This window comes from Heliconius melpomene, chromosome 7 (genome assembly GCF_056956725.1).
Source record: "Heliconius melpomene rosina isolate 202511_hmr_F chromosome 7, ASM5695672v1, whole genome shotgun sequence".
Classification (NCBI taxonomy): Eukaryota; Metazoa; Arthropoda; class Insecta; order Lepidoptera; family Nymphalidae; genus Heliconius; species Heliconius melpomene.
In genome coordinates this window covers 682,508-702,298 of record NC_140395.1, presented here as the reverse complement: position 1 = coordinate 702,298, position 19,791 = coordinate 682,508, and the positions used below count along the sequence as shown (strand labels likewise).

Here is a 19,791-nt window from a genome sequence, read left to right as displayed (position 1 = left end):
CAGGCATACTTTTCATACGAAATTTAATCACTTATCTCTTTCTAAATTAATAAGAGCAAGCGAGACAGCTCTATAGGGCGGAGTTAAATTCAGCCGAAATAGCTTGACCTGTCAGTATATAGTTATATCATGGTGTAACAGGGTGATTACAAAATGGTTATAAACGACCATTTCGTTTAGAACTCTTGTTCGTAAGTGTTTTAGTATAAGAACAGGTCTTTATGGAATGGTGGGTGCCGCCCATTGTCACGCAATAGCGTGTGGTAATAAAATAATTCAGTTCAAATCCACTTGTCGTCGTGTTAGCGCGAGTGTCGTGGAAATTAACAAAAAATAGAGAGTACCTATAGGACTTGTAGTGTAGTGGCAGTGTTGGAGGGTGGGTGTTGTTTTCTCATTCATTTGTTATTTACAGTGGTTTTTTTTTTGTTTGGGTAACTCAAATTCAAACTTAGTATCAAGACACATTTTTTTTAATAGTTTCAAAAGACATTTTTCGCTCATTTACAATAAAAAAATTAATAATATTTTGAAATTTTTGTGAATGAACCTTACTTTATCTAATAAGACTGGGAAAACATTTTTTTTAAATAGCGCTGCAATATCACGTGGTACTGTAATATTAAATGTACTTATACTTAATATTATAAAGCTGAAAATATTGTTTGGCTGCAAGAGTTATCAGGACATGACTCATTGGACTCATGAACAAATCTGTTTGTTTTGGATAGTCCACTTATCGAGGAAGGCTGTAGGCTATAGGCTATATTAATTATCGTTAACGGTTTCAATGTAGTCCACCCAGGACCCACTACAGTTTATAACTACGGTCAGAGTTAAATCCGTAATTAGAATATATCAGGCTTCGTGAGTAGTTACTTCCATTTGACTACAGAATCGAAGCGACACGTAAAAGCTCGAGTCGAATAATATCTAGATAATTCTATTTTTTTTTGTTTAATATAAAAATATGTTTCAGCGATTTCAAAAGGAAATCTATGGCCATTTAAATCGATTTCTTATATTAATTATAAAAATAGACATGTTTGTATTAGCGCGTAGAGCGTCGTAGAGCTTTGTTAAAATATAGGATTTATTCAGGTAGCCTACCTATTTTTTTCTCTATAATATTTTGAAGCAATAACCACAATATGTCACTCAATATATATAAACGATTTCGTTTACATTTGTGACTGTGTCATTGGGGTCGGTTGTGCAAGTCAATTCCAATGTCATTATTTTAGTTTCCCAGTAAATTTCTTTATTCATAGCACTGTAGGCGAAGATGAAGTGAAATCCCTTCTTAGTGATATTGGTTTGTGTGGTGGAATTCGCTTTAAATCGCTTTAAATCTACATCGGTACAGGCATGAAAAATTAAAATAGTTTAACCTCATGTAAAATAACTTACCGTCAGTTCACTAAAGTTACTGTCTCAATAGCAACACCTGAGCAGAACCGACGCAAAAACTCAGCAGGACTTTTTTTTATATTTTTGCTCGTGGAGGAAAAAGACGTAACCACTTTTCAATAGGGCTAGTTATGTAGTGCATCTACTTACAAATTAATCACGTTTCCTTTACAGCTTAGAGGACAGTCTTAAGAGGTTGTGAATTCTTTTTTTATTTTCACGCTTTATTCCCAGCCAAAGCCAGAGGGAACGGAGCGCCGAACGCTACGGTTCGCACCGTATCGTCAAAAGTTATTTAGTACGAGTAGGTTAAAAGCTAATTTGTAGGTTAAAAGTCACTTAGGAAGTTAAGAGTTATTTAGATATTCAAAATATATAGTATGTTAATAGTTATTTAGTATATTAAAAATTATTTAGTAGGTTAAAAGTTAATTAGTAGGTACCTAAGTTCAAAGTTATTGTAAATTATAAATAAAAAATATTTATAGGGTTAAATTTTATTTAAGTGGTTAAAAGTTATTTAGGGGTTAAAAATTGTAGTGAGTTAACCACGTAGCCAAAGCTGTGAATTAAGCTAGTATAGTTTATGAGAAGATATCTCTTAAGAATAGGACAACGTCGATTTCTTTGTTAAACACACGAACACTTTCTTAATAAGTATAGAAACCTATTTAACGTAGTGAAGATTAAAATTTTAGTACCAATAGACAACAAACAAACTACAAAAAGATCTTTTCCTGCTATATATGTAAATGAAGAAATTATAATAAATAGCAATAAGATGACGAAAACGGTCCGTTTACTTAAATATACTTATTATAAAGTTGTAGATAAAACGAGTCAGTAGGTATCTACATCACGTCACGTCACCAGAAGAATAACCCATATCTAATCATACTTATATACAAAGATATTTGATAATCTTCATCTTAATATGAATCATTGAGGCCGTTTTAGCGCGGGGGGAAAACGTGCGACTAACGTAAACGTTGTTGTGGGTTCGACTCCCACTCGAGAAAATGAAATATTTAATTTCCTTGGTGGGAAATCTTTATCATTATTTATTTCTTCATTATGGTAACGAGGCAAAGCGCGGCGTTGAGTTTCGCCAACACAATCAACACGGAATGTATCCAGAATCCGGCGCAAAATAAGAAACATAAGACATTTAGACAATGGGAAACACTAGATTCCCAGGTCCTCTCTGCCTACCCTATTATGTGCGGGATACAACGTAAAATTATGGTTCATTTCTAAGCGCTAAAATTATTAAAAATAACGAGTTAATTTTGTTGTGGGGTTTTTTTGACGGCAAAACACTTCATAAGAATTTAATTTCGTTCTACTTCTACGTTTTAAATTTAAAATATTTAAAGTCATGTACCTAATATATAGGTAAGTTAATACCTTTATTACCGATGATAATACCTTCGTTGTCTATAATAATATACTGACCTCAAATTTAATATTTGAGGTCAAATGCGGGATACAGCGTGAAGCTGAAAAAGAAAACAATATACTGACATGCATCCGACGACCGGACGGGTTTTGCTTTCTAACAAAACAAAGCGCGACGTTGAGTTCTACCTTTTAACATACAGTGAAGATCGGAGTGTCCTGACACTAAGTTTCACCTCTCACTCTTTAGTGGCTGAAATTAAAGTTACTTCATTTACTTACAGATAGACAGGTGAACCTAACTATTAATATTGTAAATAGTGAACACGCTGTATATTGCTCGTATTTATCGATTGGCGGTAAAATGTTAAGTTCTTATGCGAATCAATATAATATTCAAATTTAATTAACTCAATATAGAAGTTATAAACTGATAATAAATTTATTATCTATAATAATATATAGAACCGCGGCCGACGGGACGTTTGATAGCAACCCGGACCGCACGCCGGTGTTTGTTTAGGTCGAATGCAATAAAAGTTGATTTATTTGTGGATGCTTGAGTTTTTTTGCGGTAACTGCCGTAATTAGTGATAAGTATAGACTCTTTCCTCTTTTCTCCGCTTTACACGCTCGGTGATGGTGGTTAATATAAATATTTAACTCTAACTCTAACTTTTAAGTTAGAGACGTATTAAACAAGAGCCTCGGTGAACTGTTAAAATTTTTAATTGAGTATTATTTAAAAAATGTTTCTGTAATTATATAAGAAACTCCTATGCAAGCTCTTAAACTTTGTGTCAGTGATATAAAATAATTCACAAATATTCAATTGAGGCCGACAGACACAACCATCGCGTGTACCGAGCTGACTGTAGACGCGATGGTTGTGAGTTGTGATTCACGGTCATGAAAATCCAGCGCAAAGTGGGTAACGGTGTAACTTAGGGTTAAGTTCCGTCTGATTATCCTGCTATGGGTAAAAAAGTAAGACGCTGCTTTTTTATATATTCCATTTACCAATCATTTTCCTACAGGATGACCAGCTAACAAGCCCGCAATATTGCAATGTCGACAATACTATCGCACGCTATGTACCGACGAGACTCCGAAGACACAGCGGAGAAACCTCTAGAAATTGACCAAGAATCGAACCCAGACCCCAGCAGGTCGAATAGTCCAAAAAACATGAAGTTCTACAAACAAATGGACGAAGAGAAGACCGTTTTGAATCAACAGAAGAAATCTTTTTGTATAGACGCATTACTATCCAAGCATATAGAACCTGAACAAACGATACAGGAGAAAATGGCGCAACAGAAGTATTTAGCACTAATCCAAAATAAAAATTATATAACGCGTTATCAAAATGAGAATTATGACACACAAATTGAGCAGAATACCATCAATAAGTGTCATAGTAGACCTTTGAGCCGCAACTTCGATAGGGAGAGTCCAAGGTCTGGTCACAGCAGTCCGAGGAGTGGGAGTCCGTCTGATGATAATAGGTCAGAGAGCTACAGCCCGCCTATATCGCCAGGAGTGGAAGGTGGTAACGAGGAATATGATAGCTATAGACCTGGTGAGTATTTTTCTGAGTATTTTAGTATAGTTTTATTAGAATTTTAAAATTGGTTTTTATTATTTCAATATGCTTAGAATCGAAATTAGAATGTGAGGCTGTCCGAGTGTACCGACTCAGAATCACAGTCACCCGCAAGAATGAGTTATTTTCATTTCTCCGCTGGCGGTTTAGCCTACTTGAACTACACATTTATTCTTCTGCTAAGCTGACTTCTTTTGTAGTAATATTACTTTATATTGATATAAACTTTTATTAATAACCGATTTAAAATTAATTAAACACTTCTGAGATAAGCGCACCTACACAAGTCACAAACGCACATACAGGCAGACAAAAAGTTAGTAAAAACTTAGTTCTATTACATCGATAAATGCTCCCTATAATAGATCTATGATCTTCCATGTACAGACACCGATCTGCTACAATTTTATTATATGCATAATTTTTACTGCATAGGTATAAATATATAAATTTATTAAACATCCTTCTTATTAAATGAACACCAAAACACATCCAAAAATGTAATAAAATTCTACCTTCTTTCCACAGGTATTATTCCTAAACCAGGTCTGCTCCAGCCCCCGATCCAAGCCCCCATGCTCCACTACCCTCCCCCCGGAATCCTGCCACAGACGTCCGCGTTCCACCACCCTGGAGACAGAGTGCTGCATCAGATGCAGCTGGAGTGGCTGGCCAGAACGGGCATGTTCTATCATAGAATACCTGAATTGGGAGGTAAGTTTAGTTTTTTTTGTTTTTAAGTTAGAATATTTGGTAATTTATGGTAATATCAGAAAAAAGTAATAATTGGCTTTTTCAATCTCTGCTTGTGTCAGTGTCTGAAATCTCAAAACCAAGCTTAGGAAGTTACAAACAAAATTACAAAGTAGTCTATGAATTTACTTTTGAGTGTAAAAAATTAAATGAATACTATATAAGTACTTTACAGTTCTGATTCGCTAGATAAACACTATTAATTGCCTCACGCTGTACTCCTTTACAACTTAGCGTTAAAATACTCTTCCCACACTCCCACTTTATTCTCGAAATAAAGTGCCGAATATTACAGTACCTACTTATAATTAGCAAAATAACTTTCAAATTTCAATCATAACTACAAATCTAAATCGGACACCTATCCAGCTAAACGCTACACCATCGACCTGTTAGCACAAGGACATTAATCAACAAGTGAGGTAGTACTGGGTTCGATAAAAAAACAACCCCATGTCGGCTTAAAGCGGTAAAGTTTGCTTATCACCCCGTGTTTGTCGTCCGCACATGTTATAATCCACTGGTCCGCCAACTGTGAACAAGCTGTATAGTGTTAACGCGATTATGTGATAAAATATGCGAAAAGAACGTGTGGGGAACGGAGTGTCTTAACACTAGGTACCCTACTATATATAGGATGTAGCGTGAAGCAAAAAGGAAAGTGAAAAATAAAATTATTATTGGAACTAGGCGGGTGTTGTGGGTTTGATGTAGGTACAATCTGGGGGGGTGCTCCAGAGAAGCATCGTAGGGCCTTGCAATGTGCGAGCTATCCTGCTATGTCTCAAATAGGCTGAGAGGTCCTACTCTACCATCTTGTCTGCAGGGCACATTTATCTTAAACACTATAACCGATAATAAAGCACATCACTACTATAAGATATTTAAAAATAAATTTATTTAAGTACTTCAGTAATAAATAATCTAGCTACGAAATAATTAAAAAAAACGATTAACGTAACTGCTCACATTAAATTTTAAAAAAAAGCAATTATCATATTATATTTTTTACAACTCATTTGACCCTAAAAGGGCAACTTGCTAAAACACGCCATAAAAAGCACCATTAGATGACAACTAAAAAACCTGTTACTATCTATTAGCGACACACATGGATCGACACCCTTACGGGGACACCCCTTTGAATAACACCCTGTTGGCTCAGTGGGGAAGTAAAACAAATCATATGTGCTTAATAATGGCGCAGTCGTAGGTTCAAATGAAATGGGACAAAAATGTAGAATGAACACATTTTTTTATGTGGCAATGTATAATTTTTTTTTGCATCAGTTTTTATTTCTTGTTTTGGTCTACTTAAAGTTTAAGATAAGTATTGAATATCTATATTTTATTTAATCTTTCATAGCTTAAAGTAACTATATAGGAAACGTAGACTTGCCCCTCTATACCTATTTTAAATAAAACGGGCCAAAATAATTTATAGATAGTAAGAATAAACATATTTTTTAACTTCATGTTGTAGTAGGGTAGGCAGAGGAAACCTAGTGCTTAAACAATCCGTTCGTACTTTTTACCAAATTTTCGAGACATTACCTGATGAGTGGCGGAACCCAACGCCGCGCTTTGTCTTATTAAATTATACTTCTGGTTTAAAATTATTAAAAAATGTAACATTATAAACAAATACATTTATATAAATAAATTATATTAAATTTTACCAATACAAAATAATAAATCGAACCTAGAACCCTCGCTATTCGCACTCGCATTCGACAGTATCACATGGTAATTAGCTAACTATATTTACACTTGCAGTTTCCGCAAGTGCCGACATGTGGACTGCAGAGCGAGGGGGCAGTTACGTCCCTTGTCAAATAAAATGACGACCCCTGTCCCGCACTGCCTGCACTAACAATGTGGGATAAATAAAAGTTATTCGCGCGTATGGAATAGGATTTTGTTGGAATTAAGTACTTTTTGTAGAAAACGTAATGTTGTTTTCAAATTTCCACGAAGTTTTTATATATTCCAAAGTAACAAATCAATCAAAAATAATAAAGAAACGTCAAGTAAAGCCTTTTATCATTATATTGAACGTATGATAAAACAAATCTGCGAATTTGTAACAAATAGAAACATAATCGATCATGTTTTAGCCCAGCATCTGGAGCTAAGGCAGTTCTTTATCTGTAATACCACAGATTATGAGAATATGAAATACTTAGATATGTTATCTGTATCACTGACTGATAAAAACAAAAAGAATTTTAGGGGAAAATAGATTTTTGTTTGGTCATTTTAAATTATTACATATCTAGTAGATACATTTTTTTTAGTAAACTCTGATAAAATTAGGTCATTTTTAGGTTTCATGAAGATCATATTGTTTTTTATCACTAATAAAGTGAAACGCGCAAAGTGAGAAACCGAAATGTATTAATTAAAGTGAACGGAGTATCTTAACACTAGGTTCTCAGTTTCCCCCGCCTATCCTGCTATGTCCTGGATACAGCGTGAAGTAAAAAGAAAGAAATGTTTCTTAATCATAGTCTTTGCAGGAAAATAAACTACCCTTAATTAAAATGTATACAAAAATTTGCCCTCAAAAGTAGAAATCTTAAATGACACGTTACTTAAATACATATGAAATAAAGAATCTTTAAAAGTTGGTAGAGAGATCGCGTAATAAATATACAACAAAAATATATTTAGTCAAACTGCACATCTTCTCCTTTTTAAAGTCAGTAAAAATATTGAATATAATATGATACATATTATATATCTGACATGTACTTCTTAAAGTAATTTAGAACGACTATTCATCTTGTTGCTGTCAGCAAATGAAAAAACATTTTTGTCATAATTTTAGATAATTTGTTTATCTAAAATTATGACAAAAATGTTTTTTACATTGGAAATATTTCAGATAAATAAGATAATGATAAGAAGTAAAATGATAAATATGCCATTTACCTTTACGAAATGTTTTGTCACAATCGTGTATTAATAAGTATGTATCATAGCCTATAACCTATAGTATATAACCTTGAATAAGGTTCTCAAGCGAATTTCCTATCTATATTCTTTTATGTGAATTAAAGACACTGTAGAAGCACGCCAAGTGCACTAGAAGTCTGTTCGCTGAATGTTGACTAATGAAAAATAATAGTCTGTTATTTGGTATACGACGTCATAATACTTATTTAAAACTTGTTTTCATTAAACACTTAAAATAAACATACCATTTTAAAGTACCTGCCATTATAAAGTAACTTTCATAAAGGCACAAAACTCATAATATTATTATTAATTCATTGTTTTTAAAATTATAATCATTAACTTAATTGTTCAATTAAAAATTATATATATGTATAAAATCCATCTCCATACTAACGTACAATAGTGATGTATCGCATTTAACTAATCGATTTCGGTTTAATGCCATCTGTCCCGGCGCTGGTTAATTGCTCGATGTATTTATTGGTGTGTTTATTTATTGCAATGCAAATCCCTAATGTGCAAAAAATTTAGGGATAGCAAAAAATAAATATTAAAGAAAAAATACTATATGAATAAAAAAACGCACTAATACATTGAATCTCTATATGTTTAAAAATATGATTCCATGCATATTCGATCATTTAGTTTTCCTATTCGATTACAATCATTTTGTTTTCAACCGATGAAAGTTTTACCAAAAGTGTAGGTAAATGTAAAGAGAACACAGTAAGCTTTGCTCACTAAAAAAGAAATAGGATATAAAAATAATAAATATTTATTAAAATTATAATGTACACATACCGATACCGCAATTAAATTTACAATACGTGTAAAAAGTTTAATTTAGGTACTATAATAACAATTTTCATTAAATAATTATGAAACATTTTAAGCATAAAACTAAATCTAACTAATTTCATACAATAACGAGTGCAACAGCACCCCCGTCCATATTTATTGACCGCTATAACGGCGGAGTGACACTTAGCTAATCGCCGGTTTATCGCCATCTGTGCGTACCAACTATTTATTTTAATATGTGGGCTAATGGCGAGGAAATTTATTGATATAGCGTTTTGTACTAAATTAAATTTATTACTTTATAAGTTCAAATGTTTAAAGATTTGTACGTGACGGTATTCGAACCCGCAACTCTTGTGTATATTCTAAATATGTGACCACTGAGCCAAAGAAAGTTCTACGTAGACCTTCTTATACGCTTGTTACAACTTACTGTATGTTGCATCTCTAGTAGAGAGATTTATAGAAATCTCCGCTACCTAAAGATTATTCTTAAGTATGATTAAGAGTTGAACGCTTCAAATTTAGAGACTTTTTTTCTCCACATTTTGTAATAGTTAGACTGCGGAATTAAACACTGCATGGTGTCTTGCCAGTTCGAGGAAGCACCTCTTCGACACGCACTTAAGACAGTAGTCTCAAACGGTTAGCAACGCTAACTTCAATCACAAATTGATGGATATACAAGTAACCTTTACACTTTGATCACTTTGAGCAATCGGTTTCAATTGTCAAATCGACACAAATGACTATTATTATAGGCTATTCAGAATCTCTCGTAATTTGATTTAACAACTGATGTGATCTTAAGGTTACGAATTCGATGTTCTGGGGTAACTATCTCTTGTAGGTAAAACATCATTATCTAGTTTTCTTTGTATAGGCAGAGAAATTTTTGAACAAATTATAACTGGCAAATACTGTAATTAGGTAGGTATCGCTTTTTCACTATTAAGACATTTTGTTCCCTGCGTACCATCCTGTTTTTGTGTCCCAAGACATTGCTTATTGAGTGATAGGACTTAAAGCCTCGCTATATCTTGTTACCTGTGAAGAAATGAAAATAATTGATTACCCGTATTATTTTCATATCCTTATTATATATTCCTACAGAAGACTCAATCATATTTGTTTTAAAATAAGGTCATCGTGGCGCAAGGGCACAAGGGTGTGAATGTAACACGATGGTTATGGGTTCGATCCCCACTCGAAGAAAGGAAATATTTATTTAAATTTATATTTCCATTTCTACGCTCTGGTTCAAAATTCTATTTAACAAAAATGCAGATTACTCTTACTGTTATGAACAGAATTAGCTTTAAATAATTTAGTCAGCGAGAGGGTAGTTTTTGCCTCTTTATCATGTATCTGTAATCCAAGTCATTGTTTTATAGAAATGTAGGTAATATTGTCAATTTACTTTTCATTTTGAATATTTGCTCCATTCATATGCTTGTCGTGTTATCATCTTAAAATAACATAATAATAAATTATTTTTTAATTGTAACAGTAATAACGTGTTATTCTAAAGAACCCACAGAGATCTATCACAATAGCACGTTTATACGCTAAAAGGTATATTACAGCACAAACTGTAGAAGTAACTAAACGCCGTTTAGTCTCAAAGGGCACGCGGTAAACAGTAATTGAATTGAACAAAAATTCCGCCGACACAGGGAGGCCTCCCTAAGCCAATTATCGGGCAGCAATTTATTCGCGCAAACAAAGCCCTTGACAAATTAGATAGGGAGGCGCCGTGTCGATACTTGTGTGGGACCAAATTATTTCTTATGTTAAAAAGCTCCTGAGCATATCTGTTTATTATCATAATATTCCTTATTTTCCACTCTTCAAAAAAAGATATAATTCTAAATGTCACTAAATAGGCGAGAACAGCGGTCATTTAGGTAAGCGTACACTACGTTTTATCTTAATGATTCATTCAAGGCTATCATTATCGAACTATAATTTCATATATCATTATTTTAAGTGCAACAAAAAAAATGTTTACTTTATTTATTTATTTATCTATCCCGTACAATAAAAAATAAAAAAGAAAACATCGATACAATCAACGCAAATCACTATAAAAAAAAAAAGAGGCGTGTTGTCCAATAAGGGTCTGCTTGCAGTCAAGTACCTATGTAGGTATTAATACAGCGAGTAAAATATACTTCGCCACCGGTACTGGTACAAGCTAATGTCCATATATGTATAGTTATTCGTTGTATTAATTAGAGAAATCGGGGAATTCCACTCAATTTGTTTGAATTACTGTGAGGCCAGCCGTGGCGCACGGGCACAAGCGACAGGTTTGGAGGAAATATTTTCTTATAAATTTTGATTTCATCGCTCTAGTATCGATGCAAATGCGCAACGTTGCATTGCGGAACTCATCGCTCCTCCTAAAGCGTTACCAGTGCGAGGAAAAAATTAAAATATTCCATTCCCTCGCGAGGAAAATCAAACCCACAACCTGCCGCGTTTACAGTCGCGCGCTTGTGCCTCTGGGCCACGAGTGGCATTAAAAAAGCAAATGCCCTTCTAACTGTCCAAAGTAACTCTTAGCACCATACAGGCATAGACCGGTAGGTGCATATGAGTACATCAAAACCATTAATGTAATGCAATTAATACTTTTTCGATAAAAAAACTATCCAAGACAAAAAAGTTTAACCTGTAGTCCACGTGTAGGTATACAATATTTACATTTATATTTTCATTTCTTTTCTCTGGTGTCGGGTAAAGAGCGACGTTGAGTTCCGTCACTCAACATGTAATGCCTACCGAATACGGTGGAAAGTGGGGAACGGAGTGTCCTAACACTAGGTTCCCTCTGCCTGCCCTGCTGTGTGCGGGATACAGCGTGAAGCTGTTTTTTTTTTCAGACAAAATTACAACTTTATAATATTAATTAATTTTATGATATTATTATTTTAGTAGATTTAAACAAGGTAGGTACCCAGAGCACAGTCTAAATACACCGTTAATAAATACTGCAAAGCAAAGAAAATTCCAAAAAAAAAAACCATACCAATTTCAATCTACCTACATTCAACCCCTAAATTAATCAACTCTCGCGTAAAATTACTTAAGCCATCCCTTACAACAATAAAATTGGTACAAGCTGTCTGTATGTCACGTCTATAGCTATATAAATAAAAACTATTTTCTATAATTGTATTAAATTCGTCCGTCTGTTCATTCGCTCTATATAAATGACTTTAAACTCTATTACAATGTATACAAAGTTTGATCTTTTTCGTCTTAGTTTTATTATAAAGGGGGAGAAACGGCACATTTATATGTATTTATTATACGCTAATTTATTTGTTTGTAAATGTGTTGATCTCGTTAGGAACCTGGAGGGTCGTAATGGCATAATTGATAGGCACAAATTAAGTCACTATAAAATATAATTATTGTTGTATTTAATGTTTTTAATTTAAGTGCCATTCATGTTTATTTTTTTCTTTTTAACTTCACGCTATATCTTTCACGCAGCAGGGTAGGCAAATGGAACCTGGGAGCCTAGGAGCCTATTAGAACGCTCCGTTCTTATTAAGACCCATCCGTTACCCAAATTTCATTTTAAAATTGATCCAGTAGTTTATGGAACTCTTAAGCTTTACTATATTAGTTTGGACTAAATGCTTAGGTATAAGAAACCAGAAAAAACTGTACCTATACCTACTGTATTTATTCTAAGATTTCTAAGAATTTCGTAACAATAAAAAACAAAATTATAACCGTAAAGAAAAAGAAGTTTTATCTAAAGGAAATAGACAGCATAATTGTATAAAATATGATTATCATCAATATCTGCAGTATCGATGTGAGATCCGTTTGAAGGAGGTGTTCCGCTCCCCCCCTTATTTACACTGTCGGTACTTTGCTTGTCAAATTAGTTAACCGATTACAAAGAATAGTACCTAATGTATTTTTTTAGCTTCACGCTGTATCCCGCATATAGCAGATCGGGAAGACAAGGGAAAAACCAGGGAACCTAGTGTTAAGAACCTTCGTTCCCATTAAGACCCTTCCATTCACCACGTTGTATATTGCCGTTTTTTTTAGGTTTATCGATATCCCACATAATAGCAACATAGGCAGAGGGAACCTCTACCCTTTCCACTAATTCTTATTTCCCTCTTTTAGTGTATTTTTTTTAATAAATTACATTTAAAGAGAAAAATTCTCCTGCGATGAGCTATAAATTAGATTTACAATTGATATGTACAATGAATGTAGATTATAATTTTCTATTTAAAATATTTGTTTATGTCTTATTCGTCTTCATATAACATGATCTGGCTATTTTTTTATCTGGCTGGCATAGGGATCCTGGGAACCTAGTCTTAAAACACTATGTTGACACGACAATCTTCAAATCTCCGAGTATATCTATATTATAGAATATACTCGTAGATAGATAGCAAAGGTTAACTGACAATAGCGTTAAGCCACGCCGTCGAGCGAAACGCCCAATCAACATGATTTGATTTTCACCCAACGCGGCGCTCCGAGTCGCACCTAATGTTATTATATACTACTCTATTGTTATAGCTAGCGTACTAAGAAACTGTTATTGTAGTTAGCATTACGTACTCGTATATGTAGGTAGGTCTTTAGCCGACCTCGATAAATAGGTAGGTATACTTAGTAACACAAAAGCATTTTTTATTTCATACCGGTAGTATATGAGATGAATGTGTTCAAAGAGATTAACTTTTTAATTTTATTATTTTTCTAGGTAGGTATTTTCATAACAACAATAAGGAAAATATACTTACACTTAAATGACAAAACCTATAATTTATTTGAACCTACACTATTATATGTTAAATGTTAATATAATAACCTATTTACAATACACTCACCATTACAACGCCCGTTATCGAAGGTAGAGTCACGTATAAGAGACATTACAAATAGTCATTTCGACCCTTAAGCACGATTTTTGTGTTTATTTTAAACACCATGTTTAATTTACTTTTAAATATCTTTAAAATGGTTGTGTTCTCTTTTTTTTCTCTTTTCAATACAACCGCATCGTTTTTTAGAGCAATGACTTGTGATGCGTCTTTTTTGTTATTGAGAATTAATTTTAAGTTTATTTTTGTTTTTCAAAAAATGTAATTAAAATAAAAACAAAATAACAGACATACTTATCTTTTTGAGCACTAGAAAATCACATTCTGCTTAATACTCAATTTAATTATACTAAATACCTACCTATATAGGTATGTTATTTAATTATTACCCAATAAAATTATGTACAAATATTAATAATTTTCACCTAATTCCCCAATTCACGCGCTAAACAACAGAGCGCCTTGTGACGTAACTGTCAAGTTGACAGCTGTGTTTATTTGTTCGTTATCTGCGCAAACACCGCCAAATGTCGCCCGAGCGCCGCGCCGCCATCACTAATTGATGATTATCATTTTTATGGGATTAACACGAATTAGTTGAATATTTTTATTTGATTTTTAGATATGACATATGTACATATAAAATGTGATATATTTAACTAATGTTGTGGTTTTATAATTCGGTTTTGGCTTTAGGTATGTAATATTTTTTTTAAATTGAGTATTTTAAAATATAAAAAACTTTTCTGTTACTGAGCGACTGAACTACTGGACTTGGAATGTTGAAATATTACATTTAGGCAGTTTAAAGAGAGTAGGGGGGTAACCCTATGAGGACAGAATTTTTAAAATTTCTACAGGAAAGATTTTTTTTTCAATTTACGTCTTGAAATCCACACTAACAAAAGAGACAATAATTACTAATTAGCTCTATATAGATTAAAAGAATGATTATTAGAACAAATTTATTTATTATCGATAAAGAAAAACATAATTTTATACTTTAACAACTTATCCGAAGGACTTATGAGACAAAAACTACAAACCTCACAAAGTTTAAAATGAACGCGTTTGACAATGTGCCAAATAGTCATTTTCAGTATTTACTTGCTGAGCTCATAAAATATGTAACAGCGCTTGTAGTAGGTAACCTACTTAGTATCTCTTCAGCTTCACGCTGTATACCTCGGAACCTAGTATTCAGACACTCCGTTCTCATCAAAATTCTTCCATTCACACCTTTTCGTCGAATTCTGGGGTCATTGCGTGTTGAGTGACGAGAGATCTCCACCGAACTCAACGCCGTACTTTGCCTCGTCATCAGGACATGAAAATATTTCTTATTTGGTACATTCTTGTAAATTCAAATTCCACAAACTTAACGATCCTAATTATATAAACTTCTACGTAGTGAAAGCGGAGAACGGAGACGGTGCTTAAACCTTTAATTTCATTAATGTAAAATGAAAAACAATAATATGAAATGTAATTCATATTAATATTTTACACTTATATACAAGCGCATGGGCATATCAGAGATATTTTCTGGAGGAGGACTTTATCTTTGCCCAGATGTTCGTATAAATGTTGTTTCTTAAATTTTTAAGGGTGAAATTTCCTGGGGTAGGTACCAGACGATTCTGGGATGGGCACGCTCCCCTCTACCTACATCCATACACAAGTTGGTAATTAAAGTTACTTAGTAAAATACTTAGGGATGTAAATCAACGAAAACATAATAATTTATCGATATGAAAGGAACCAATTAATCATTATCATTGTCATAATTACCAATTAAAATACTTAAGGCACCTGTTCAAACAATAATTAAAGTGTGATTATGATTTTTTTTATAAATTTACTTTTAAATAAACTTAGTCCAATTAATATTATAAATGTTTGTAAAAAAGATGTTTCTTCCAGTTTTACGCTGAAACTGCTTAACGAATTTAGATCAAACTTCGTAGTAATATAGCATATACTTCAGAATAACCCACAGTCTACAATTTATGTAAAGATTTTGTATAATTTGGCCGTAATTTAAGCGGGCGAAGTTACGTTTGGGTCGTTACTTTATTAATGTTTTTTAAGAATATCTTTATAATTTAAAATGTTTTCGTGTAAGTGTTTTCGTTTTTATCTTCTCTCACACACTTCACACTATTCTTCCATTTTCCGTTCATTTACCAGACATTATATATTTAATAGCGATACTAAGTTTAGCTCCATAAAAATGAAAACTTAATTAAAAAAATTAAGTCGCAAATAATTTAATAAAAATATATGATTAATTCAAAATTAAGAAAAAACGAGCTGAACTGCATTCACAGACACACCTAGTCCACAAAATATAATACCTACCACATATAGGCAAAGCCAAATAGTCTGATTATTTATTCGATATATTTAATATATCTATGAGAGATAATGTTAGGCAATTATTGAAACAATTAGCGAGATAATCGAAAACAACACTACAATCGGCGTAATTAAAATAACTTATCTGATATCTGGGCTTTGATGGAATTCTGACTAAATTGCTTTATCTGTTGATTATTGTTATTATCTGTATAAGTGTTTAATATAATATAGACAATATTTTGTTTAATTTATTAATAACGGGACTATTTAGATATTTTTTTTAATAACGGCCTCGGAGAAGTGTATGGTTTCATTTAAATTTTCATATCTCAAACATAATGCACAAAAAAATAAACGGGGTAGTCAGAGAGAACGGAGCGCCAAACGCTACAGTCTACATACATGTTTCGCCTCGTCCTCTGTCATCAACCTCTACATACATACCCTCCGGGGTGATCCTCATGCTTTTTACGTGACCTTCCTTCAGTATGTATATATTAATTACTAAGTACCTACTAAGATAAATACTAATTAATTGATAGTTGCACATCTCAAAAAAAGAATAGAGAAATTGAAAAGAACAGAAAAAACTGGCTGTACCTTCAGCAAAATTAAAACTTAACCTTTTGCCCTCAGGCGCCCCACACGCCCTTCTCGGGAAAACCAGACGACCTCGCACCGCGTTCACGTCGCAGCAACTCCTCGAGCTCGAAAAGCAGTTTCGGATGAACAAGTATCTGTCGAGACCGAAGAGATTCGAAGTGGCTACCAGTTTGATGCTTACTGAGACACAGGTAATACAAAAAACAATATCATGTAGGTAAGTAGTAGGGGAAAATGGGAGAACAAATTACCTGTCAATGTGAAATGAAGATATCATCGAGGATCCAGGTATATATTTAAATAAATCCATATTTAAAGCTGTATGACCCAAAATAAATCCATACATTTGATTTTAAATACAATGTATTTTATGTACTTCAAAATTATTATAATAACAAATATTAATAAGATAGTTACATATAGGTACAGCAATAAAAAACATCATACCAAAATTTCCTAAACAAACTATACTACACGTAAAACCACACAAAAACCCGTAAATCCTAATAAACTACCTACACCGCACTTGAAATAACCCAAATTCTCATTTTTACGTCCCCCGACACTAAAAACAACCCTATTTTGACATTCGCAAGTGGCTGTCAAGTTGAACGATGCCCGGATTTCAGCTTACACGCTTTACAAGATTACGGGGGCGGTGATACGCTATAAATGTTATGGCGCGGGGCTTTTGTGCGGGTCGTTTTAATCTTATGTTATAAATCATAAGCTAAGGAACGAAATGAAAAAAGTTTTCACGAGTTTGGCTGTTTAGTTTATTGTCATTGTGTGCAGTCAATTTTGGTAGATTAGTTAAGTAGAATGGTTAGTGTTGAGTTCATTTTGATAATTACTTTGTGTTTGTTTGTATTTTTATTAATTATGGTACCTAAACCATGCTTTGTTTTAAAAGCAAATCTATTATTTCAACTACTTAAGAGAATTAAAGAAAATTTGACAATTAGAAACGTGTTCCTCAAAAGTGAAAAAGTTCTATATAAATTATTCATAATTTAATGACAATAAGATTGACGAAAATTCTGTTTCAAGAGAAAACTCCTCAATTTTATTGATCATTCACTAATCAACAATAATTTTAACTACAATTTTTACGTCCATCTATATTGATTATCTTATCATTGTTAAAGGTAAAAATATGGTTCCAAAACAGAAGAATGAAATGGAAGCGCTCCAAAAAGGCGCAACAAGACACAAAAAGTAAGGAGACACACACAAGCGATGAGAAAAAGACCAAAGAACCGTCCGACCACGATAAACAACCTACAATGGCGGCCGATTTGACAGCTGTCAAGCCGCCCCCCATGCTGGACAGGGACAGAATTATCGCGCTAGAGCGAGAGAGAGCTATGGCCGCCGCTAACTTTAATTCGAATTTGGAAAACAACAGGCGCGGGTTGGCCGTTATGAATCAAGATGGCAGACCTGGCATCGATATGTTTAGGCCGTATGTAGTATGAGATTAATTATTTTTTTGTTTATTTATGCAAGTTTTAGTTGAAAGATACTGATATGCTGATAGTGAGGGGTATACGCTGTTTTTTTATCTAGTCGTAAATAATTAAAAGTTAATTTAAGGCATTTTTTTGTCCTTAACAATTAAAATACCTATGTCGTTGTAAAATATAATTATTGTATTAAATAAATAGTAAAACTGGGTACGCTATGAGAATAATACTATTGAGAAACGTTAAATTATAGTTAACATTTAATTGTTTTTATTATTTTATTCTTTAATTTAAAATGAATCTTCCTATTGTATGCTAAAGATTATATTAAAATGACTCCATCAGCCATGCAGAAATAATTGATTTATTTAATTTAATACATCTCTGAAAATAAAGAACAGAGCACCACTGACATCTTCAGAGACATCTTTTAGTGACTCCCACAGAATCAAAGATAATTTTAATATAAGAAACTACACCTGGAAATATTTGGAAATTGTCAGATTCTTATTCACGATGTAAAATAAAATCACGTAGCTTTAATTTTTGAAAACTGAAAATGTTTTTGCACTAGTATTTACGTTATATACTAAGTCCTATTTATAAATCACACTCAAACCTGAGATCGATCTTGGGAGGTCACTTTCATTGACAGATTATAATTTATGTATTGAAACGCCATCGCAAAATCGATCTCAAAGTTAAGAGCGGTTTATCGGTAAATACGGGGCTAAACAAGTGTACTGTATAGAGTAGGCAACATAAAGATTTACAAGAATTGTACAAAAGTGTTATAATAAAGAGGAAGACATTTTCAAGAAATGTTTATAAAATAATTTGTTGCCCTAAGATAATTCTAGAAATCATTGAAATAAAATGAAATTTACTTTAATAAAATAAAATTTATATATGACTTGTGAGAATCATTATGGATTAGCATGGGTGAGATTAAAGTTACAAATAAGCAGTTGTTTTTATCTACCTCATAAGGCGCGTGAAATTTTATTAATTTAACCAAAATGAAATAACCATTTTGACCGCCATCTTCTATTTGTCGTCTGTCTGTCAAAATTTTGTCTACTCTATATTGCTGTAATTAATAAGTTATTTTGAACTGATACAGGCCAAATAAATATTAAAAAATAATATAAAATTAGAAATTAAACATAAGTATAAGATTTAAGCCATAAGTAATAATTATACGACAGTTATATATTTATTTAATATTGATTGTAAAATTGTTTGTAAAATATTAGTTACGTTACGGTATCTATGTATTAATAAATTATATGTAGGTATTTTTTTAATGGCATCTTTTTTCAGTATTATTATTATTTATTTAGCTGTCATTTTATTTGTTTAAGAATGAAACTACATTAAAAGTACTTAAGGCTGCCTATTTATGCATCGTGATTAATGACGTAGTATACTAAGGTAAAGATTATAATTAAATTCTTTTAATTATCTTTATTTCCACGCTCTGGAAGTGCGGCGTTGAGTTCCGCGAGGAAGTAGCAGTTCCCTGCTTTGCGGGAAAAGCATAAAGATGTTTTATATA

General features: G+C 32.8%; 1 protein-coding gene across 1 annotated transcript; it reads left to right on the top strand.

Moving 5' to 3' along the window:
* The first annotated feature begins 297 nt into the window (after positions 1 to 297).
* On the top strand, positions 298 to 19,446 carry exex (motor neuron and pancreas homeobox extra-extra). Its single transcript, XM_085188467.1, has 5 exons — positions 298 to 379; positions 3,846 to 4,390; positions 4,943 to 5,128; positions 16,801 to 16,958; positions 17,916 to 19,446. The coding sequence occupies exons 2-5, from the start codon at positions 3,877 to 3,879 to the stop codon at positions 18,243 to 18,245; spliced, it is 1,188 nt and encodes a 395-aa protein (XP_085044593.1). The 5' UTR covers positions 298 to 379; positions 3,846 to 3,876; the 3' UTR covers positions 18,246 to 19,446.
* The last annotated feature ends 345 nt before the right edge of the window (positions 19,447 to 19,791 follow it).